The sequence below is a fragment of the Pollicipes pollicipes genome, unplaced genomic scaffold, assembly GCF_011947565.3.
Source record: "Pollicipes pollicipes isolate AB1234 unplaced genomic scaffold, Ppol_2.1 Scaffold_4002;HRSCAF=4701_pilon_pilon_pilon, whole genome shotgun sequence".
NCBI lineage: Eukaryota > Metazoa > Arthropoda > Thecostraca > Pollicipedomorpha > Pollicipedidae > Pollicipes > Pollicipes pollicipes.
The window spans coordinates 14,907,933-14,931,175 of record NW_023596420.1 but is presented as its reverse complement, the minus strand read 5'-3'; the positions used below and the strand labels follow the sequence as shown (position 1 = coordinate 14,931,175).

General features: G+C 54.4%; 1 protein-coding gene across 1 annotated transcript in view; it reads left to right on the top strand.

The window, feature by feature from the left end:
* LOC119093960 (nephrin-like) overlaps positions 1–22,570 on the top strand; it is a 28,223-nt gene extending 5,653 nt beyond the window's left edge. The window contains 18 exon segments of the mRNA XM_037216987.1: positions 8,442–8,621; positions 9,645–9,806; positions 10,069–10,248; positions 11,230–11,520; positions 12,093–12,229; positions 13,225–13,390; positions 14,041–14,331; positions 14,914–15,097; positions 15,866–15,993; positions 16,451–16,723; positions 17,050–17,331; positions 17,863–18,041; positions 18,492–18,719; positions 19,685–19,705; positions 19,707–19,878; positions 20,152–20,313; positions 20,632–20,741; positions 21,079–22,570. Coding sequence (XP_037072882.1) covers positions 8,442–8,621; positions 9,645–9,806; positions 10,069–10,248; positions 11,230–11,520; positions 12,093–12,229; positions 13,225–13,390; positions 14,041–14,331; positions 14,914–15,097; positions 15,866–15,993; positions 16,451–16,723; positions 17,050–17,331; positions 17,863–18,041; positions 18,492–18,719; positions 19,685–19,705; positions 19,707–19,878; positions 20,152–20,313; positions 20,632–20,741; positions 21,079–21,453 — 3,521 coding nt within the window. The 3' untranslated portion in view covers positions 21,454–22,570.
* The last annotated feature ends 673 nt before the right edge of the window (positions 22,571–23,243 follow it).

The following is a 23,243-nucleotide window of genomic DNA, read 5'->3' as shown; positions in this document are numbered from 1 at the left end:
TTTTTTACCTTTCTTGACCCTTGGTGACCTCTCAAAACGGTGAACGGTGATCTGATGCAAACTTTGAAAGGTGACCTAATCTGACATGATTCACGTGGGGGAACTGAAATGGTCGGAATGGTCTGCCTAGAGTCTTAACGCCCATTTCCGTCCCCTCGACATTCGTCATAACGTGTAAACCTAGGTTTTAACTGCACCTATTGGAACAACAGATTTACTTTTTACCTTTCTTGACTTAAGTGGCCTTACATTTCAACCAAGGTTAAAAAACATGTGTGGCTTCTTCATGATTTTATGAGACGTTCAAAACGCTGTCTTTGATTTCTCATACGGCGTCCAGAAGTTGGAGATCTCGGGGAGAAGCTAACTTCCCCCTCCCCCCCCCCCCCCCGACCGGGCACGGTTGTCTCAGACCACCGGGTGGTCGCGGGTTAACAAGCAATGTCAATTACTGTCGACAATTTAAAACTGGACGTCCGCAAGCGGAAATAAATGGAATGATGAAAAATATATTTGTTACGCGCCATAAAAGATACGATGTTGCTATTTTCTTTACATGCCACTGTTACATGCCATGCATCGTGCGGTGCACCAGCATGCTTTTCAAGGAATTATTTTAGGCATTTCGCTACCGATATGGAACGATCTATAAAGCAGTTCACTTCCAACTTTGCAAACGTGCCCCCGCAGTTCCTTCGGGTTAGGTCAAATGCTAGCGACACGTACAAAAGGCTCGTCACTTAAGCATTCGAGCCTACAACAATGTGAATACCAAGGAAGAACTCGCCATTTTGGACGTGGCATCCTCATTGCTTTTACCTTCATTGTTTTTTAAACATGACAACGTGTTTCATCTGAAAGGGTGCTAGGAGTCCGCAATGTAACCTTCAGAGGTGGGGAAAGTGTACTTTTTTGTCACCGGCCAAATTTCGGGGGGAAAATTTTGCCAGTGGCGTAAATACAATATCACATGACAAAGTGATCATTAAGTCCATGCCCAGTAGCGTCATCGGTAATCACCCTATCACCAAAAGTCTCTTTCGTCACTGCAATTTTCAAGATGATGCACGTAACCGAAACGTTCAATCATACACTGTTCTTCACCAAATGGCAAGATAACTGCTGCTGCAAGGAAAGCAGGCGGACCTGCCCTAGACTAATGAGATAGCTCAATCACAACAGGAGTTTTTCCACCTTCGGGACTTGCTGGGGCCCCACTTTCAAACTCGATCTAGGAATGCTATCAGACTTCAACATCAGACCCACAATTCTTCTCCAAGGGAAAAAGGCTGGTCGCTTGTGACTGCTTCAGTCGGTCAACAGCCTTTTCGATGTCTTGAAAAGGGGGTATAGATAATCACAGGCCAATTTATACCTTGATCGGATCATCCTGCGGACCCACTCCGAGATGTCAATCACTGTCTTCGCTGAGGACAAAATGCTGAATCGCGGCACCGCCAACGAAATAAGCAAGGTCAAACATGAAAGCCTAGGCATGTATTCATGGCACTACAATGGGCATGTCACAAAATTGCAGCGCATCACCCACCTCATATCAGTCGCATCGCAACGATTGAAACATGACATTGCGACCAGATTAATCCCGATATTTAGATTTTTCAGTGTTTTATACTGTCTAGTTCGGGACACGGAGGATCAGCTCTTAAAAAAACAGCGTATCGGCTGGCCGGCTAGGCTAAATAAAATATACTGATTTGTTGCCGACATGTCACCGAGTCAGCCGACCAACTAAAAATCATAGGGTATTTTTGTCGCCGGCTTAGAGTGAAATCTAGAAGAGATACTGTGGTGCCGTAGAGCACGATAAAGAGTCTTTACGAAAACGTTTGCTGCTGTTATGTGACGAAATGTATTACCATGGAGGCATAATATCCATGTATGGAGGCCTCATGTTATGTTTTGCATAGTGTGCTGTATTTTTTCATCCGGGTCGTCACCAAATTTGCTGTCTAAAAACATTTTTGGCACCAACCTTCGTGGGGATATAAATATTTTTGTCCCCGACCTTATCCACCAAGTCGGCAGGTTCTACCACGCCTGGTCGTCTTATGTGAAGACAACGCGGTTCCTCAAACATGCGAAGCCTGCTGCCTCGAAGTCTTCGACTACGTGTCTGCATATTGGACATCTTGTCCACTGTCATGCGCGGTGATATTCGGTCATTCACTGCGAGCTGGATTACGAGGTGTTCGCATGTATGAACATGAATAATTGCCTGAATGGACATACGCATGGTCATAAAATTGGGTTGTAATCGAAACATTCCCGAAGGCCACTGGATGTAGGATTTACTGATTGGGATGCTTATTAAAACTTGCTTGGATAGGAGTCAGTCCGACCCCGCCCAAAGGCTTTTCCAGAATCATTTCCGAACGACGCGGCGTAGCCGTGCCATAGTTTGTGCAGGAGAGAGAGGGAGAGAGCGCCGCTCTTTAGGAAACACCGCGCACCCAAACATTAGGAATATTTTATATCGTGTATCAACAGGTGACGGCCCATTTGACCCGACACTGAAGAGGAAGAAAGGATACCAGAACCAAAATGGAGCTAAAACACAGCCTTCTTTACTTTTGCTTGTAGTGATATTGAAAGTGGAACGCTTTTCGCTCACGGAAGTGGACAGCGCAGTGTTAAGTCATACCAAACGACGATTTCTTTGAGGTTCGTAGGTATTTGCACTAAGTTTTCCGACATCGATTGTACCTGGAGAATCGGTAACAACACCACCTACACTTTCCTGCCGTTGGCAGGCCTTTGGGATAACACCGCCCGCTTTGACGGGGCTACCCCACCATGGCTGGTACTACCCAGGCGGGGTTGTCTAAAGACTTGAAACGATGCAAATCATTAGGTAGACGGAAAAAGAAGTGTAATTATTAGAAATAAGGTACAACGCAAATTCCAAATTACCGATTAATTGTGTTCTAGCCGGAGGCGGCGCAAAGAAGGGATGGGGCTGAGGTACGGGTCCGCTATCCCAACAACCCCTTTTTGCAGAAGAAAATATTTTTCTTACATATTATCACGAAGGGGCCCCTGTTTCCAAAAAGACAGCTCAGGGATTATCTCCCATACTCGCCGAACACATTCAATATTACGTGTTTGTAGCCTATAGATATTAGCCATATGTGAAGGGAAATGTGAAAACTGACGCTTAATTATGGTATATGTACCACGATGCGATTCTCAATTCCCTGGGGACGGCTGCTATTTTCGTACGCTCTCGACAATTCCCAAGGGACGGCTGCTATTTTCGTACGCTCTCGACAATTCCCAAGGGACGGCTGCTATTTTCGTACACTCTCGACAATTCCCTAGGGACGGCTGCTATTTTCGTACGCTCTCGACAATGCCCATGCGTATCCTCGCCATTTTCACCGCCGGGTTTTGCATTAGCTTTGGAACGGTATTAGAAACGGTTGTGCAACATTGCATATTTTGTGTGTTCAATATGCACCTTGAAGCGTTTCTTAGTTAAGTGCCTTGCATGAAGGCATCATTTCATAAAATATTCTGCACCCATTGCTGTACTAGAATGACAATTGAAAGGAAATTTTTGATATATTTTCTGTTATACCTATATTTTATTGCAGTGTTTGTAATTTGCTTATCAGTTGTTTTCATGTGTTATTTTTTTAGCAACAATAATTTCCTTATTATTCATTATATCTGTGAAAAATCGTTTTTTAACAGTATTGATGTGACAGTTTCTATTTCAATTGAAGAGAGGGTCTTGGCGGGCAAGGCAGATGTTACAGAAGTCATACCTTTTAAAGTTTCCAGGGCTTAGCAAAAAAAAAAGCGGTGGAGTGGAGCGACACAAAATTTGTATGACCTTTCCAGGCTTCCATTTTCCTTCCTATGTTTCCATTTTTGGCGGCACAGGCGCAGCACGGCACTCTGGCAGCATCGGCACAGTGGCAGCTTGGTGCTCCGGTGCCACCAGCACAGCACGGCACCCAGGGACGCAGGCAGAGCTTTGGCAAGGGCGGCTCAGGGTTGATAAAGGGCCCCCTGATAGCAAAATGGACCCCCAAAAATCGCTTGATGACATTCTTGTTGAGGATATGCCAAGCCATGTTTGTCTTGATGAGTTCAACATTTATTCAGAATTGATTAGTGGCACAATTTTTAACTTAGTTTTAAGCATACGCGCTCGCATATCTTAGTAACAATAAGCTCGGCGCCGAGCATTGCAGTCTTACGCCGCGCAGCGTCGGTCCCGCGGATAACACTAGGTTGTGGCCAACAAGTGAACAAAAATGGCAGTGCATTTTAAAGAAGCACCTTTGAAAGCTTTCGGACGTCACATCGTGCACTTGGAGATATTCCTGGCGTACATTTCACTTGTGCGATTTTTAGATTGATGACAATAGCGTATTGATCTTTACAGCACCGCGAAATGGTGCTGGAATCTGGGGATGGAACTGGAAGAGTTACGGTAGAGTCTCTTTTTTGGCGCCGTTACTGTTAATCTGTTTAGAGGACATTATTTAAGCTGAAAATAAAGATTCATCTAATGTAAACTTTGAACTGTAGGAATTAAGTTTGCAAGACATTCAGAAGCTTATTTTTCGATAGTCGTTTTTGGGCGATCGGCGTCCACCCCTGGCGTTACTTGCAGTGGCCAATGCCCTTCGGTTTTACGAAAACTGCGACCCAAGCCATCCCCATCATTGCTCTCCGAGATAACGGGCGTGTCATTGGGGCTACATGGTGCCGCCAACCTCTCACTCTGGCGGGAAGAGCGGGCACCGTGAGAAATGGGGCCCCGTACCTGTGGTTTCCCAGACGCACAGTGGTTAAAGCAGGCACGTTAACCACTACACTATCGGTACCCGGCACGCAGGCTGAAACCTTTTGAGGATATTTGTTTCAGCAGTCGATTATGAAAAAATTGGCGTTCTCAGGGAAACATGGGATGGCCTTGTGCGTTTTGAACTCATTTTGACAACTTCATTCAACACTAATGAGACCCCATATTTATTTCCGGTAAAGGTGCCCCTTAAGTACAGCACTACGGGGCGCGCTGTTATTCCCGGTCAAGAGCTGAAGAGTCATTCTGTCCCACCGCGGTGTGTTTTCCGCCCCTCATTCTGGCGACACAGGGCGGCATCCCCTGGCCGATCCAGAAGCCCTTAGAGGGATACATCCCATCCCATTGGTCCGCTCCCTGACACGGGAGCGCAGTGACCCACGCACGCAGACCCACGTGAATGACCCAGGGGAATCCTTGTTTTGTTCTGACCCATGCAGCTGACCCCGGATCGACGCATGAACCGACAGTAAGCCAACATTATTCTTGCTCGTCGCAGGTGGTCAAATAATTGGCACATAGACTCCAGTTAGGCTTAATGGGCACCGTGCTGGAGAAGGGCTGGAGGGCCCACCATTCGGTGCTGAAGGGGGGGGGGGGGCTGAACGGCACATTTTGACAGGATTCTTCGATTACCTCAATGCGAGCACTCATAAGTTTGTATGCTTCCTTTAATTGTCAGAGGGCCCTTAACAACACAAGATCCCTTTGCCATTCAGACTCCCGCCCCCGTCCTCGTTGAGCAAATCTTTCCCTGGTCAATTCGAGACCCCTTGTTGACACAGGGCCACAGTGCCTTGTAAGGCTCTGTTGGCCCCTGGACGATACAGGAGTCCGACCAATGTAAGTAGCGGGCCCAGTCTTGTCTCTGCTTGGGAAATGGGTCCCCAGAGCTCAGACCAGTATGGAGCCGACTGTTTGTTGTTTGCGATCTCTCGCCGAAACAGAGGAACGCTCTGTGTCAGGAGTCCCTAGCAGTGCAAGCAGTCATCCCACTGACATTTACACGACCACTACACGGCTCTAGGGGCTTGGAGCCTTAATGTAACCTACAGCCAGCTATTCGGACCTTCAGCCATCCCATCGGGCCCTTGATCTTTGGTCTCGAGAGGCCCTTCGGCCCCTGTTCGGGTCCCCTCAAACACCGCTCCAACTCGAAGCCACTTGTCACCACAGGATCCCTGTTCGGCACTGTGGCACTTACCCAACGCAGGAGCCCCGTTATGCCGTTTCAGGGGCCCCGATCATCGAAAACCACAGACCCCCGCCTCGTTTCTGCTTGGGAAATGGGTCTCAAGGGCTCAGACCGACAAGGAGCCGACTGTTCGGTGTTCGTGGTCTCTGACAAACTTAGACAACCGCATTGTCTCAAGGGTTGCTCAAACAGCGCAAGAGAACCTCTGACTGATATTTCACATCACCACCCTGCGGGCCGCGACTCTTATTATGACTTACAGGTCAATGCTTCGGGCCCTTATGCCCCCCAAACAGAACTTTGGTCATCGGTTCCGGTGGGCCGCCAGGGCCCGTCTTCAGGCCTCATCAAACACTTCCCTTGGTCGGCGCGGGGCCCCTGTGAGCACAGGGCCTTTTGTTAGGCGGTTCATTAAACAACAGTGTACATCAACTTCAGTGTACTTCAGTTGTCGGGATATCCGTCGTCAAATAATGCAGTGTGAACTGTGATATCACCAGCAATTTCAGATTTTGACCATGAAAATAAGAAAGGGGAAAATCTTAAAAAGAAAAGTGGAAAATGTCGAGGCATTCCATTCACTTTCAGTCAAAAGGACATCGCTTAGTCACAGGTACAATTTTTATACGATGCAGCTCGCACAGGCCACTCTTCCTGCAAACTTAGTGATTCTAAACGTGTTAGTCAGGCGACCGCAATCATTGTCACACTCATACGGACTGCACCTAGAAACAAAGGACTTTGCAACCCTCGGTCGGTGCTACCATACACTATGACATCTTTTTCAAAACCGTTCGAAAATATGACCCATTTTACCCCATTTCGACCTCTCTTGAAAACTATTAGGAAAATTGAGGAGTTATTGTCAGGGAATCACTTTACTGGCATCCGTACCTCAAATTCCGCCAGGATGCCAGGCGAAAGAAAAGGGATAGGTAAGGCCGCTGACCTATAGCAGGTCAACGTCAGACCGTGGCTGTCAACGAAGGCCATTTCTAGGGAATCGTTTAATCTGGTGGGACAACGGAGTGTTGGGCTAAGCGATGCGTGTTTGAGATAGTTTCTTAGGAAATAAACCAATAGAATTCAGAATTGCAACAACTAACGCTGACTTTAGATCAGGTATGAAGGCCAAACAGCGATCAAAGCTAGGCTGCTCGTTTACTCGAGAGTTGATTGATGAGGTAGTTGCTGGTGGTCATTACGAATTTTTAATGACAGAGATCGTAACAGATATGTTCCATGAGGTTTTCAAAGGTAAGTTAAGGCCACTGACCTTTGAATGAATGGGGTTACTATTTTGTTTTTAGGAATGCACCGCCTAGTTTAAGCCCTTATGCGTGTTTAGATAGCAAAGTAGGGGCAATCTCTTAGGTTTTTGGTCACATTGAGCTGTTAAAGGTCAACCAGGGTTGAATCAACCTTAAATTAGCACCGACTGAGTTTTAATAAGAACATGTATCTAAGCCCACGACGGTTGCATTAGGTCTGGGACACTTCGGACACCAATATTTTCACAATGTTTAACTTTATTTGACCCCAAGGTCTTGATCTACAAACCTGAACCTTTGACACAGGCTAGTCCACACTCAAATTAACCGACCCTCTAAACTTAGCGTCTCTAGCAGTCTTAGTTCTTAAAATCTCAGGAGGTCAAATTGCCTTCCCCTTCCAGCGCGAAGGGTAATTAAGTCGCCACCCTTGCGCGTCGTTAATACAGGTTAAGATTTTATGCGAGATTCACGCCCCAGCTCACTGGCGTTCGCATCATTCCTAGTGAGTTTGGATCGTCTGTCGTATCTGCAAACCACAAAGATTCTGAGATTCTCCCCTACAATGAATATGAAGTGTGTGATTGCGTTTCCCCGCTACACACTGTTTATGCAATCATCACTGCGTTATGTTCGCACAGAGGAATGAGACGCACTATGAAACGGACTCGGAACAAGTGCGTGTTAAACGAGGCGATGCCCTTGTACATCCGCGTCGATGCTCCCGCCCGGCAGGATACGAGCGCAGTCTGCCGGGCCTCCCCCGGTATCGTTGATGCTCCCCGCCCGGCAGGATACGAGCGCAGTCTGCCGGGCCTCCCTCGGTGTCGTTGATGCTCCCCGCCCGGCAGGATACGAGCGCAGTCTGCCGGGCCTCCCCCGGTATCGTTGATGCTCCCGCCCGGCAGGATACGAGCGCAGTCTGCCGGGCCTCCCCCGGTATCGTTGATGCTCCCCGCCCGGCAGGATACGAGCGCAGTCTGCCGGGCCTCCCCCGGTATCGTTGATGCTCCCCGCCCGGCAGGATACGAGCGCAGTCTGCCGGGCCTCCCTCGGTGTCGTTGATGCTCCCGCCCGGCAGGATACGAGCGCAGTCTGCCGGGCCTCCCCCGGTATCGTTGATGCTCCCGCCCGGCAGGATACGAGCGCAGTCTGCCAGGCTTCCCCCGGTATCAGGTGCTGGGCGACGCTGGCTCGGGGGTGCACGACCTCGAGGTCACCAACGCGACCCTGGAGGACGACGCCTGGTTCCAGTGTCAGGTGTCGCCCAGCCAGGGCCAGCCCGCCATTCGCGCCGCCGCTTTCCTCACTGTTCTCTGTGAGTACGAGACGGCCGTCTGATAATGACGCGGAGGGTGGTCCGGTTACCATGGACCTGTTGCAGGTGTACTATGCTGCGCTGTTTGTTCTCTGTGCTTATGGTACGGTCGTCTGATAGCGACGCAAAGGGTGGCTCAGTTACCATGAACCTATTGCGGGTGTATCGCGGTGTGCTGTTTGTTCTCTGTGAGTACGAGACGGCCGTCTGATGGTGACGCAAAGGGTGGCCCGGCTTCCGTGAACCTGTTGCGGGTGTATCGTGCTGTGCTATTTGTTCTCTGTGAGTATGAGTCGACCATCTGATGGTGACGCAGAGGGTGGCCCGGTTACCATGAACCTGTCGCGGGTGTATCGTGCTGTGCTGTTATGCTTTCCATGCTGTTGTCGTCACGTGACTGTCTTTGGCTTACTTATAATGCCTAAGGTTATCTTTCTGCAGTCAAGTAAATACCAGAATTTGTTGGCACGAATTGCTAGAATCGACTGTTTTAGTTCACCGGAGCTTGCGAATACTCCAACAGCTGACTCCGAATCAAACTAACAATCAAACGACTTGCCCTCTGTACTTCATTGTTCTGAGATTCGCTAAGAGCAGATCACTATGATCTTGCCAGAAACAAAGTAGCGTTCTGTAGGCAACACTCATTTTAGCATCAACACTCACGTTAGCATCAAACCCAAGTTAACATCTCTATTTTATTTTCATTTACACAACCAATTATTATAATCGTCGCTGACAGGCCCTAAAATGTGGAAAGATGTTGAGTGCTACTTCAATTGGCGATGGAATGACGTGTTTTTGGTCATGTTAGCATGCATCAACGACGAAATTTAGCAGTTCAGAAGCATGAAACAAACTGAAATAATTCAGCTCTAGGTAGCTAACTTTTCGCAATCCAAAAACCGCATGACGCCTCCAGCTGACCTCCCTGAGGTGTATTCAGACCTCTGACTGGTCCAGCTACGGCGTCATTGGGTGCTGCGTGCCCACCGACACCACAACCGACGTCACCGCCGGCAGTGAAGCCGCTGTCCGTGTTGGTGACGTCATCGGCCCGCACGCCTCGCCCGGACGTGTACGAGGTCAGGGAGGGCAGCTCGCTGACCTTGCAGTGTGACGTCACCGAGGCCAAGCCGGCGGCCACCGTCCAGTGGCAGCGCAACGGCGCCATCTTCCGGCCAGGTGGGCACGACGTCCGCTGGGCGTGATGCTGCGCACCCTCGCTGGCAGGCCGGGGACTTGTGACGTTGTCTAGGCCTGTCAGTTTCGAACTGAAGGTCAAAGAAATACCTGGTGCTTTGGGTTTTATATCCAGCGCATGCGTACATGTGAAGTATTAAGAAACCAATCGTGTGAAGCTCAGCTTCACCTACCTGACCTGGCCTGCACCGCACTGACTCGTACCCGCCCACCGCCCCCCCCCCCCCTCCCCCACCTGTCACAGACCAGGAGGTGACGTTCTCGGAGCCGGACAGCCCGGAGCGAAACGATACGAGCTCCAGCATAACGCTGCAGCCCACACACGTGGACAACGGCGCGGGCTACTCGTGCCTTGCCCGGCACCCGGCCGTGAGACCGGCCGAGCAGCACCTCTACAACGCCACCGTCACTCTCTCGGTGCTCTGTGAGTGGGCTCCGAGCCACCCTGGGTCACTGCGCCTCGCGGAACAGAAGGCAGTGGGCTTTGGGCCACCCTGGGGCCCTGCCCCCTCCCCCCGCGAAACAGAAGGCAGTGGGCTCTGGGCCACCCTGGGTCCCTGCGCCTCGCGGAACAGTAGGCAGTGACCTCTGGGCTACCCTGGGTCCTTGCGGCCCACGGAACATTAGGCAGCGGGCTCTGGGCCACCCTGGGTCCCTGCGCCTCGCGGAACAGTGGGCAGTGACCTCTGGGCTACCCTGGGTCCTTGCGGCCCACGGAACATTAGGCAGCGGGCTCTGGGCCACCCTGGGTCCCTGCCCACCTCCCGCGAAACAGCAGGCAGTGGGCTCTGGGCCACCCTGGGTCCCTGCGCCCCGCGAAACAGTAGGCAGTGGGCTCTGGGACACCCTGGGCCCCTGCGCCCCGCGGAACAGTAGGCAGCGGGCTCTCGACCACCCTGGGTCCCTGCGACCCTCGGAACGGTAGCAGGCGGGCTCTGGGCCGCCCTGGGCTCCTGCGCCCCGCAGAATGATAGCCAGTGGCGACGGTGGGTGCTGGTGCTTACGGAGGAGTCGTTCGCGCGATGGGGTTTCGTGTGGGGTGTGTCACCTCCGTGAGAAGTATCCGTGTATCATTGGTTGTGCGTGTTTGTCACGGTGGCCAATATCACCACTACTGGGCATAGATCCGATGATACCACACAAAGCTCAACTTAATGCCTGGTGGTTATGATATATGGTATCATTGTCTGTTTCTACAACGCAACATTGTATTGCATACAGGCCACCTAGGACACACATGAAGTAAATCGTGAGTGGGCACGACCGGTTGTATCCACGAGTGAATGCGCAAAAATCATCTTACATTTAGGGGCATAACACAGGTCCTCAAGAGCCTGCTTGTGCTCGATACCGTCGATAACCGCACTTCATAAGCCCATCAGAACTGAGCGCACGTCTGCCGCAGACGCGCCAGGACCGCCGGAGATCGTCGGGTATGAGGAGGACGAGGTGGTGCGCATGGGCGAAAAGAAGACTCTCTCGTGCATTTCCCGCGCCGGAAACCCGTTGGCCGAGCTGGTCTGGTTCAAGAACGACGAGCCCATCACGTACCAGTACCGCACGATCCGCGGCCGAGCCATCTCGGAGTACTCGTTCAAGGCGGAGGCGTCCGACCTGCACGCCATCTATCGGTGCGAAGCGTCATCGATAGTTCACCCGCAGCCGATGGTGACGTCGGTGCAGATGAATGTTCAATGTGAGTCAAAATCTGCCCTTTGGTTTTCATGTGATGTGGCGGATGGATCGTCACGGGATTTAAGTTAATCGAACCTTGGTGTGCCAAATTGAACAAGCGTGTAATACAAGCGCGTCAGCTGCGTTGATACATGAACACGCATGGTGGAAGGATTGAGCACATTAAAAAAATCCTTTTGGTGTGACAGCTCACTCACATGTAACCATTCCACAATCGCCTTCACAAACGAATGTGAAGCAGTGATAGGTATCATAAAGCTGGTGGCATGCAATCTGAACATATCGATTCCCGTGTGTATTTTGTCACGCGGCGTAGAACATGCATACGGCCGTGACCCACCTCGCGTAGGGCTGGCTCACCGAGCTGTAAATCGCTGAGTCTGTGCGCGCTGTAAAGGGCACACGATCTGTTCCGCGCCAGAAATTGCACAGGCGACGTTCGCGCCGGTCGGATTTTGCCCTCAGCAATGTGTGCACACAAATCATAGAATGGGTGTGTGTATAAGGATGAATGTGTGGCCCGCCTCGCCGCCGTCTGGTAGCCTCAGCGCTCTCCGAGCGTTCGCGTTCCAGTCGGTCCCGAGACGGTGGAGGTGACGGGCACGGAGGAGGCCAAACGGGGCGAGCCGGTCGAGCTCTCGTGCACCACTTCCAGCAGCAACCCGCCGGCCAACATCACCTGGGTCATCAACGGCCGCACCGTCACCAATGTGCGTCTGCGGGCTGGAGGCGGCACCTGGTCCCTCTCTCTCTCTCTCTCTTCTCTCTCTCTCTCTCCTTCTTCTCTCTCTCCTCTCTCTCTCTCTCTCTCTCTCTCTCTCCTTCTCCTCTCTCTCTTCTTCTCTCTCTCTCTCTCTCTCCTCTCTCCTCTCTCTCTCTCTCTCCTCTCTCTCTCTCTCTCTCTCTCTCTCTCTCTCTCCTCTCTCTCTCTCTCTCTCTCTCTCTCTCTCTCTCTCTCTCTCTCTCTCTCTCTCTCTCTCTCTCTCTCTCTCTCTCTCTCTCTCTCTCTCTCTCTCTCTCTCTCTCTCTCTCTCGGCGCGACGCCGTGCCTGGCTGTCATGGCGCGCGTTGTTTATCTTTCACTAGGTGCAGCAGATCCGTTCTGGGGCACCCACGTTATTTGCGCAGCGAAGTGGGCTTTTGGCAGGTATCTGTCATTCGTTCCAATCATCTGTTGAACATGATCTCCACACTGGGGTGCACTCACATAGCGATCCCAGAGTCACGTGCCACCCCTTATCGACATTTTGCACGCATTAGCATGTGTGCTCAAAAACGTCGGTCATATAACCTCGTCGCACAAATTCGAGAATATGCGGCGTTGTATTACACCCGCATCAAATTTTGCCAGCTGTTAACAACAAAACTTTGAGCTGCATCCCACCCACCCCATCCACACTGCGACATCCTGCACACGCCCCTGCTTCCCGCTGGCTGAGCTTATCCGGCTGTCGCCACTGTTCATTAAGTAGCAACTTGTAGTAATCCTCTATCACGCGGATTGCAGCAGGGAAGCCGGGACGCAAGCAAGCAATGCGTCTCGAACCCACGCCCATATCCCAGACTTAGCCCACCAAAGAAGTGCATCAGTATGGTGTCGAAGTGGGATGAGTCGTTAAACCAGCGAACTTTGCAATAAGCCTGCAGTAAATTTTGGAAGTTGTGGGACGCGTTCACCCCTGAATAACACAATGCATTATTTCAGACGTCCCACATTATCGAAAGCCACCCGGACGGAGGGTGGGTGTCGAAGTCGAACGCCTCGTCAGTCGTCCCTGACACCATGAGGGAGGACATGGTGGTCTCGTGTTACGCTCTCAACCCCGCACTGGGCCTGACCGAAGTCGGCACCCTCAAGGTCACCGTGCTGTGTAGGTGACTCGTCACACCTCTCGTGAACAAAGCCGTCACAGCTGGGTCCAGTCATGCGGTTGAGGATGTGTTAAAAGAGACATCCCAGCAACCAAAGTTACAGTCATGTCTGCTTCTCCTCATTAACCAGCGCCAAGAAGCTCGATATTTTTAAAATATAAACCTTGACTACATTCGATTAAAATAAAACGCAGCTTATTTACTGCCCCTTTTCAGTGAAACCAATCTCATCAACTCCTGCCACCGCGGACCCTAGCGTCCCCGACCGGTGGAGCAGACCCTAGCGTCCCCGACCGCTGGAGCAGACCATAGCGTCCCCGACCGGTGGAGCAGACCATAGCGTCCCCGACCGGTGGAGCAGACCCTAGCGTCCCCCGCCCAGTGGGGCAAACGCTAACGTCCCCGTCCCCTTGTGGCAGACTCTAGCGGCCCCGCCCGGTGGAGCAGACTATAGCGTCCCCGACCGGTGGAGCAGACCCTAGCGTCCCCCGCCCGGTGGGGCAGACCCTAGCGTGCCCGGCCCGGTGGGGCAGACCCTAACGTCCCCGTCCCCTTGTGGCAGACTCTAGCGTGCCCGCCCGGTGGAGCAGACCCTAGCGTCCCCGCCCGGTGGGGCAGCCGCTAACGCTCCCCCACCCTCGTACGGCAGATCCGCCGAAGCGGCCGCGGATCCTGGGATACGTGCCGGGCACGCACCTGCGCGCCGGCCAGCGCGTGTCGCTCTCCTGCGTGGCGCAGGGCGGCAGTCCGCCGGCCTCGCTCTCCTGGTACAAGGGCGACGACGAGCGCGAGGCGGAGACGAGCGAAGAGGACGGCGTCGCCCGCGGCGTCATCACCTTCGCTGTCGACTTTACCGACAACGAGGCGGTGTTCCGCTGCGACAGCACCAACCCGGCCATGGACAAGCCGCACAGCACCAACGTTACACTGCTGGTGTACTGTAAGTACGGCTGGTGACGCACTCCGCCAATGTCACGCCAGTGGTATACTGCATGCACGGCTGGTGAGGCACTCCACCAATATCACGCCAGTGGTGTACTGTAATGCTACAATCCTCCAACGTCACGCTAGTGGTGTGCTGAAAATACTGGGCGGTGGTTGGATTGGGTATGACAGTGCTGGAACGGGACCCGAGAGCGCGTCACCTTTTCCGGGCCGGTCACCCGCGCATGACCCATTATGAATCTGGTCTCGGTCTTATTGGCTGCGTCTGCAGACAAAATGAACCATGGGGCTCATGGTGTTACAAATACCTTTATTTCGGCAGCAAATGTGCTGTACGCGCGTCGGTGTCTGACAAAACAAGACAGGGGTCTAGACGCTGCCGTTGTCTGCGGGGTTGTCTTTTTAGGACCCTTGTGCACATACAGCTTCTAGTTTTACCACAACCTGTTGCAAAGTGTTTAGCCCACGAGCGTTCACTGTCATCACCGATTGCGGCGAAGATCGATCGCCGACGCGCCGGACGTTATGACACGTACCGGTCGGTGACCGCGTCTGACCCACTCCCTGCACCGCGCAGACCCTCCGGCCAGCCTGAAGCTGAAGGCCAAGCCGAAGAGTCTGGCGGCGGGCATGCGAGCCGTGCTCACGTGCGAGTCACGTCCAAGCAACCCTGCAGCTAACCTCACCTGGTGGCGTGACAGCGAACTAGTGACGCGGGGCGTCGCCAGGCTTACCAGCAAGCCCGCCGGCGACCACGGCGGGTGGGTGGGTTTCACACCGGCCACCGTTTGCGGCAGCCGCTGTGAAAGGCGGCGGATGCCGACATCAGATAACGTTCTTCTGCCATCGACTTTGATAAATGCGCGGAAGCCGTTGTCAGTTACCGTGTGTGATTAGTGATGCATGTATGTGACACCATGCTCCTGTTTGCACCGATCTGTTTCCTGTGTCTTAGCTGTCACCATTTCGACACCCGACATAGCCATAAGCGCCTGCTGTGTGTGTGCGCCTGCCGTGCGCCTGCAGTGGCTGTTGCCGGCGTACTCTCAGTGTGCAGTATGTCCGTCTCCTCAGCGCTCACCTCACCTTTCCCCGTCGGATGCCTCCGCGATGGGCCCGCGGAACAGCTTTGGCCGTCGCCTCGCCTGCCGACCCCGGCGCCTCCGGCGGCCTCCGACGCAGCCGTCCTGCCGGCTGCGAGCCCTGATCAGAGACATCGGGTGCTCTTATAAATGCGTTTTTATAAATGCGACATTTTTGCTTATTTCCAGTAGTTCCAGTAGTTTTAAGTTTAACTTTGGCCCGTAGGGACAAATTGAAATCTTCAGAAATCTGGGCGGTGGTTCAGCCCTCGTGGTACTCAGTCCTCAGTCCAGTTTAGTCCTCCTGGCACCTTTGGCTGCCACGTCCCTCATCGCGGTCGCCGCCAGTTTGCTGTCTGATGACGTAAGCTGGGAGCGTTGGGCGACCGCCCGTCCTGCGGACGGGGAGAGCGTCTGAAGCCGGCGTCTGTGTGCTCGGGTGGGCAGGTTCAGCAGCCGCGTGAGGCTGAGGAAGCGACTGAAGTGGACGGACGACCAGGCCGTGTACACCTGTCGCTCGCAGCAGGCCGTGCTGCCGGGCAACATGCACGACGCCATCACCCTGCACGTGGCCTGTGAGTCGGTGCGGGCGCTGCAGGGGGAGGGGGGGGGGGGGGGGGCGGGGGTAGGACAGCGGTAAATTTCGGGCGATTTGGTGCTTTTGCGTAGGTCGGGCGCCTGTGCTTCGGCTGCGAAGTACGGGTGCTGATATACACACCGGGATGGTGTCTCACCGGAGGGCTGTCCCATCGCGGCGTTTGCATGGGCCACCTCACACCTAAGGGGTTCGCCAGAAACGTGATCATATTGTATGTCCCAGCTGTGTCGGTTCCAAAAGTATCTGTTCCACTTCTATCGCGTACCCACCAGTCGTCTGACACCACGCCGTGAGATGACGGCTTTTGGCATGGGTTTGTGACTCCTGCACAAGCAGCTGCCGGCAGTCACGCTCCAGCAGTCTTCCGCACTGGTCTGGATCGGAACACCCCAGGAAGCGGTGCGCCAGGCTAACGCTCGCTCCGTGTCGCCCAGTCGCGCCCGTGTTCCCCGAGCCGTCGGCGACGGAGGACATCCACGCCGGCGATTCCCGCCTGCTCAACTTCACCGCTCGGGCCAGCCCGGACAACATCACCTACAGCTGGTACCGGGGTGCGGCGGCGCTGCCCGCCGAGGAGGCGCGCGTGGTCGGCCTCGGCGCCCTGCTCAACATCAGCCAGGTGGAGAAGAGCGACGCCGGCTGGTACCGGCTCGAGGCCGAGAACACCGAGGGCACCTCCACCATGCGCGTTAACGTCAACGTGCAGTGTGAGTGGAGTGCGTCAGGCACGCTGACCGAGGTGTCGCCGTGAGCTGTGTGCGGGGCCCCTTCACGATACGAGACGGACAGCTTCCGCAGCGGCGATACCGCCGCAAGGAATTGCGAATGCTGTCGTGAGACACCATTTATTTAATCGTGTTAGAAGTCTGAACTGCCATCCACCGGTCGAGAACCCATGGCCTGTACAGCCCATCGTGTCCGTACCCCCGCTGTGTCATAGCTCGCCATTTGGCGCTGGTCAGCAGTGTGGCATGCCGCCAGAGTTGAGACAACCACGCGACGGACGGAGGCTGACGCCTCGTGACGCCACCAGACGAGCCTGAGGTCACCGCCATCTCCCGCGAGCTGCTGGTGGCGCCTGGCGAGACGGCGCAGCTGGAGTGCGTGGCCGACGCCAACCCCACCACCGACGACATGATCACCTGGCACCGCGACGACTTCAGCTTCGACTCCAACAAGACCAAGACGTTCTACAGCAACGGCACGTCGTACCTGAGCGTGTACGGGGCAGAGCTGGCCGACATTGGCGAGTTCCTCTGCCAGGTGGACAACGGCCTGGGCGAGGTCAACGCCACAGCGGGACTGCTCGTGCAGCGTACGTGCCTGCGGCGGAGCGCGGCTCAGGCTGAGCGCGTGCCCGTGCGAGGACAGACGGGTCGCCGGTCTGCCGGGTCACTGTCGCCAGGAGCGGCGCCATGCCACCTGCTGGAGCGATGACACGGCGATGACCCTCGTGACGGCCGGGATAGACGTCGTGCTACGCTTGCATGCCGTAGTTTGAAGTTGATTGAGGGTCATATTTGGCAGATATATCAAATCTCAGCATATTCAGCTATGCCAAAGACATTCAGGTTTGGTTCTAAACCAGCAAATATCGCGTTAAGTGCAGCAACAGAAAGCTGTGTGTCATGTTCAGATGGACGTTAGCCGCCGCGATCTTGCTCACGCCTTTGACACTCGTTTTCCCCCACTGACCCGATCTCACACCTATGACCTCTCTCATCACCGGTTCCCCTCTGCTCCGGTAACAGGCCTCCCGTCGTCATCAGGTACTCCAGAATCTGAAACCTCCGCTTGTCACTGCTACCTAGCTGACGCTCCATTGATACCCCCTCCCCCTCGCCAGACGCGCCCGAGATCGATACGAGTCCGCAGCACCTGAAGGCGGCCGCCGAGAAGGGCGACACGGCGCGCGTCACGTGCCGCGCCCGCGGAGCTCCCAACGTCACGTTCGAGTGGTCCCGCCAGGGGGTCGTCATCGACGAGACGACTGACGCCGAGAAACACCAGCTGGAGTACACACGGGTCAGTGGGCCCGGCCGGCGAGCGGTGCTGCAGGCGTGTGCCGCCCCGTGTCTGTGGAGGGCCGTCATCAATGACCGTTGTCCGCCGTGGGCTCCTGGTGAACTGTGAGGTGCATACATGTGTGTGGAAAAGGCAGCGATGACCGAAGATGCGCAATAGCTCTCTTCGCGCAGATGCGTGAATGCTCCACGTATACGAGAGGGGTATTGACAGCGAAATTACAGCACCTTACAGTGTACAGTGCTGAAAGGGAAGCATAATAACTTCATAGGGTTCCGGGAATAGATATCATAGCCCGACATTAGTTACGGGCAGTCTTTACCTCGCGGTCCGCACTGGCGCTGGATGGGAGCCATCGTTCTCTGTTTGAAAGACTATTATATATTATATATTAGATATTGACGTCAAGGATCCGCCGCCCCAGGGCTTAACCCGATGTCCGCTGCACAGGTTGACCTGGTCACCTGGCAGTCGGTGCTGAAGGTGGTGTCGGTGGTGACGGCCGACTACGGCGAGTACGTGTGCGTGGCGCGCAACGAGCTGGGCTTCCAGCGGCAGCCGATCGTGCTGGGCGGCACCACCTCGCCCGACCCGCCGCTGGAGCTGCACGCCCTGAACGTGACGCACGACAGCGTGCTGCTCACCTGGACACCGGGCTTTGACGGAGGGCTGATCCAGGTGAGGCGACCGACTGCCCAGGCGGCCGGGCGGGCCGCCGGGACCCGGGGCGTGAGCGCTGCTGTGGCCTGCTCGCCGCCGGGATGTGACGACTGGATGGTGTTCTCTCGTCCGTCTGTTCGCGGTCCGGCGCCCGTCTGGCCAGAGCCCGGGTCACCCGATGTAGCTACGGTCCCGAAGAGGAGATCAAGGGCTTCGATCACTGGCATAATTAGATGCGCCATCGCCGGAGCAGGTGCGATCTTGTCCTGATCACATTCAGGTCACCGATATTCAGTGCACACGCTGTGAAACAGGCCCGTTGGTGGGATGTCGGAGTTCCTCATTGGATGCGTGGGTTTAACTCCCCTCTTGCGCCAAAGAGCAGCTGGGCGCGTGACGCTGTCCGCTGGGCACCTCGTAGCCACTTCGGTCTATTCGAATCCATATTATTCAGACTGATACCCTCCGGACCAAGACATGCACATCCGGATCATCCACATGACCTCATTTAGGTCCAGGACATTTAAATCCAGGGCACTGAGACTCAGGTGGCTTTGGCCACCTTGACTCAGGTCGTGTGAGGCGACCTGAATCATGGTGGCCGACACGTGGTTATCAAATAAGAGCGATATAAGAACTAAGATGAGACTTACGTGACTTACAATTACCACTGCTAAGTGCAAGGCGAGATAGCGAGAGAGAATGACAGTCTTGTATGATGTAGCACACCATCCTATGCGTGACCAACAAGCGGTTGCGAGCATTCTTTTAGAAGAGAGGCGCAGCTCTGTCCCAGCGATAATGTCGGTCTCCACTCAAGCTCCGAGAACGCGTGACAAAAGTGTAGCCGCAGTTAGCAAGACAGCATGCTCCTCAGAAGCGTGCACCGTCGACTGTGCTGCTGTTTGGATGATCCGCCCGCTGTGTGACGCCGTGCCAGCAGCGCAGTGGCGACATCCGCCGGCTCTGCCCCCACCCCGCAGCGCTACCGGGTCCGCTACACAGAGACAGGTGGGACCGGAGCGGTTCAGCTACGACGACGTGCAGCCGGAGAACGCCACCACGTTCCGGGTGGAGCTGCTGTACCCCAACACCGAGTACAGCTTCGCCGTCATGGCCTTCAATGAGCGAGGAGAGAGCGGATACACCAAGGACGTGGTCAAGGCCAAAACTGCAGGTGCCTGCTGTCTATCTGTAATCGTCAGTCAGGGGTTACCGCAAGCGATGTCGTGGACTGGTATGTCGTGCTGGCAAGTTGCTTGCATTGCTTGGGAGTGTAATTCACGAGACGATATGCCACCACGCTGCGTTACGACACATGCAAAAGTAGCGTTTCAATGAGGTTTCCAACTGCCTTTAACAACTGTCTTTACTGTATTCAGGCCAAAGATCTCGTGCCCATGCGCACCTTAAAAGCCTGCGGTAGCGATGACGTCACGCGCCCCCACAGACGGGCCGGGGGTGAAGTATGTGCCTGACGACGACTACGCCAGCGAAACGCTCTCGCGAGTGGCCATCGCCATGGTGACGGTGGCGGGCGCCATTCTCCTCGTCATCAACGTGGTGCTCATGAGCTGCTACGTCCGGCGGCGGCGTCTCATCCGCAAGGCGGGTACGTGCCGCGCCCTCGCGGAGGTCCCAGGGGCCACCGCCACAGGGTGGGGGCCAGGGTCGGGACGGTTGCGACTTTGCTGGGTCGCTCGCATTACACCGTCAATGAGCGAATCGTAATGATCAGGAGGATCGGCCGGATCAGGAGAAGCGATAGGCCGTGGAAAACTGGTGGGATATCGATAGGACCAGTTGGTCGGCGCGCGCATGGCTCGTCGCGATTTTCCGTCGGATCCAAGTGATCTCCCTCGAGCCCCGGCCTGTCACGTGCTCGCCTCTCATCGTGTCCGCCTTGTGACGGCCGTCGGTCCCGCGGCAGCCTCGAGTGCCGTCAGCACCGGCTCGGAGACGCTCCAGATGTCGGGCGGCGAGAGCCTCCGCTCGGCGTCCACCGCCGCCGACGATACCTACTCGGACGACGGCGACGACGTGAGTCATCGGGCGGCGGCGCCGGACGCTGACGAGCCCGGCTGGCGACGGCGTCACTCACCGATCGCTGGCTCAGAGCGAGCAGCACAACAAGTGTGTAAAACAACGTGTTTTAACTCCCATGCGATGCGTCTGAAACTGCTGAGATAACATAGCTCGGGAGAATGGCGGGTTAGGGTTTTGGTAACAACGGAAAGCTTAGGCGCATCTCGCTGTCATTTCTCACATCAAGCGTGGTCCGTTACTGTTGAGGAGGTCACAGGGCCTGTGCTGGTGCCGGTTACTGTCAATGTGTCACGAAGATGCCTACCAATGACACTGGCAATGTCTTGACCAGGACACGAGCAGCGATCAGGAGCACGACTCGTACTCGGGGCGCCGGTCCTCGCGGGCGGCGCTGAGCGACGGGCGCCCCGTGTCGCCGGCCTCCAACGGCTACGGCCGCACGGTCCGGCGCACGCCCTACGCCTACGACGCCGGCTACGACGGCCGGGGCGGGACGCACCCGTCGGCCGTGCCCACGCCCGACCTGGTGCCCCCGGGCGGGCTGGGCCGGCGGTACGGGGAGCAGCACTACCCGCCGCCCGGCGGCCCGTCCGACTGGGTCAACACATACGGGCGCACGCAGCTCCCGGGCAGCAGACGGGTCGCCACACCGGCGTCATCCATACGCGGCAATGTGGACTTTGAACAGCGCGGCCACTTAGTATAGGTGACGTTAGTGTCTGGCGTCGATCGGTTCTTGCTTGGTGAGAGGCCCTGAGTGTGGGATTTACTGCACTTCTGCGTACCAGTGGTGCATGCGGCAGATTGCCAGCGTGCGGCCCATTCAGCGACAGCTGAGAGCAGAGGGCGACTGATCTGATCGTCCATGAGCACCGCCAGGAGCCTCGTGTCACCGTTCTCAACTACGTCACTGGATGGCCTGCCCACGTTAACCTCCGCACGATTCGGGCTGTCGCCGCAGTCATCTGTTTCTCATACATCTTCCACAATATGCTAGACGCCTTGCATCAGCTGCTTTGCTAAGCCATACTGAGATTTTGTCCTGGTGATCCACTGGCGAAGCGCCCTTTTATTGTCATTGTCGCCGGCCCCGTTTGAGCGCCCGAAAAAGCACGGCCGCTGTATAGCAGGGCTCACTGTGAGCAATGCTCGGGAAGAGGGTGGCTACGGTAGCGCCATAAGTTCTACCTCTCACTCGATTCAATGAGCCCCGAAAGGGTCTGTCCGGGAGAGACGGTCTAGCACAACCCAACGAAACCGTAACGGTCGTTTATTTGAAGCTCGTCCGACCTGACGACGGGTTACCGTGATTCTTGGCCCGAGGTGACACTAAAAGACGTATTTAATCAATAGCTTGATAGCTTCCAGCGTTAGCTGTGCATTTGGTCATTAAGATTACGTAGCATCGATGCCATCCATGAGCAATATTTATCAACGGAGTTCATCAGGCTATCGCTACACGCATTGTACCGTGTAACCTGTAGCGTAGCGACGAGATGGCGCATGGCAGCGTTCCGAAAATACGTTACTTACCAAAATTGTGGTGTAATTCCTATCGTACTATATAACTGGCATGCATGTAAACATTACCACGTAATTGCACTTTTCACGGCTCTAGTCGGATATACGCTTGCTTTATATGTGATTTGTGCCGCGTATTTTCTGTTCGCAGCAGGTAACACAATCCAGATGTTCCAGTCATTTTAAGTACGATCAAACTGAAGGGACTTGATGACGCCCAACCCGTCTCGCGGGTCGGGTGACTGCCAGGCATGGGTTTTGTAATCGATGTGGTGCGGCACGAATAAATGGGATCGTATAAAGTGCTCGTTACTCTTACAGAAGTGAGCTGAATGTTATCGAGGATCAGTTACGTGGACCAGTGGCCAGCTGTACAATGAAGCTGTAACAGATGCTAGCAGGTTGAAACCAAGCATAAGTCAGCGCTTGTCACGAAATTTTATGATGCAAACTATCATTAGATGCGAATGGTTGCCTTATGCAAACCTTTTCGATGGGAACTTCTTCGTTATGCAAACTACTGCGATAGGCACACATGCCTTAGACGAACTTTTGTCACACATAAGTGTTTGCTCTAGGCCAGCTCCGGCCACATGAACGTTTGTCCTGGGTGAACTTTTGTCATATTCGAACTTTGGCCCTGGGCGAACTTTATGGAGACGAAATCACATGAGATGAACTTTTGCCCTAGACGAACTTCTATCCGGCGAAACTTTGTTCACGCAACTATTGTCCAACGAACTACGGTTCCACCAGCTACGGACTGCTGTTCTGCAAGTCTTTGTCCAGCCACCTTTTCCCCAGCAACTCATTTGCTCGTCTAGCCCTTCGTAAACACGTTGATCTTACCAACCGATTCAAGCTCAGGTCTATTGTCATCGTCCCTGTCATCGCTAAGATTGCAGGGCCTACTGCCCACCAAAAGATTAGGGACTAGCTGTCCCAGAACGAGACATGTGCATTAAGTCTCTAAAA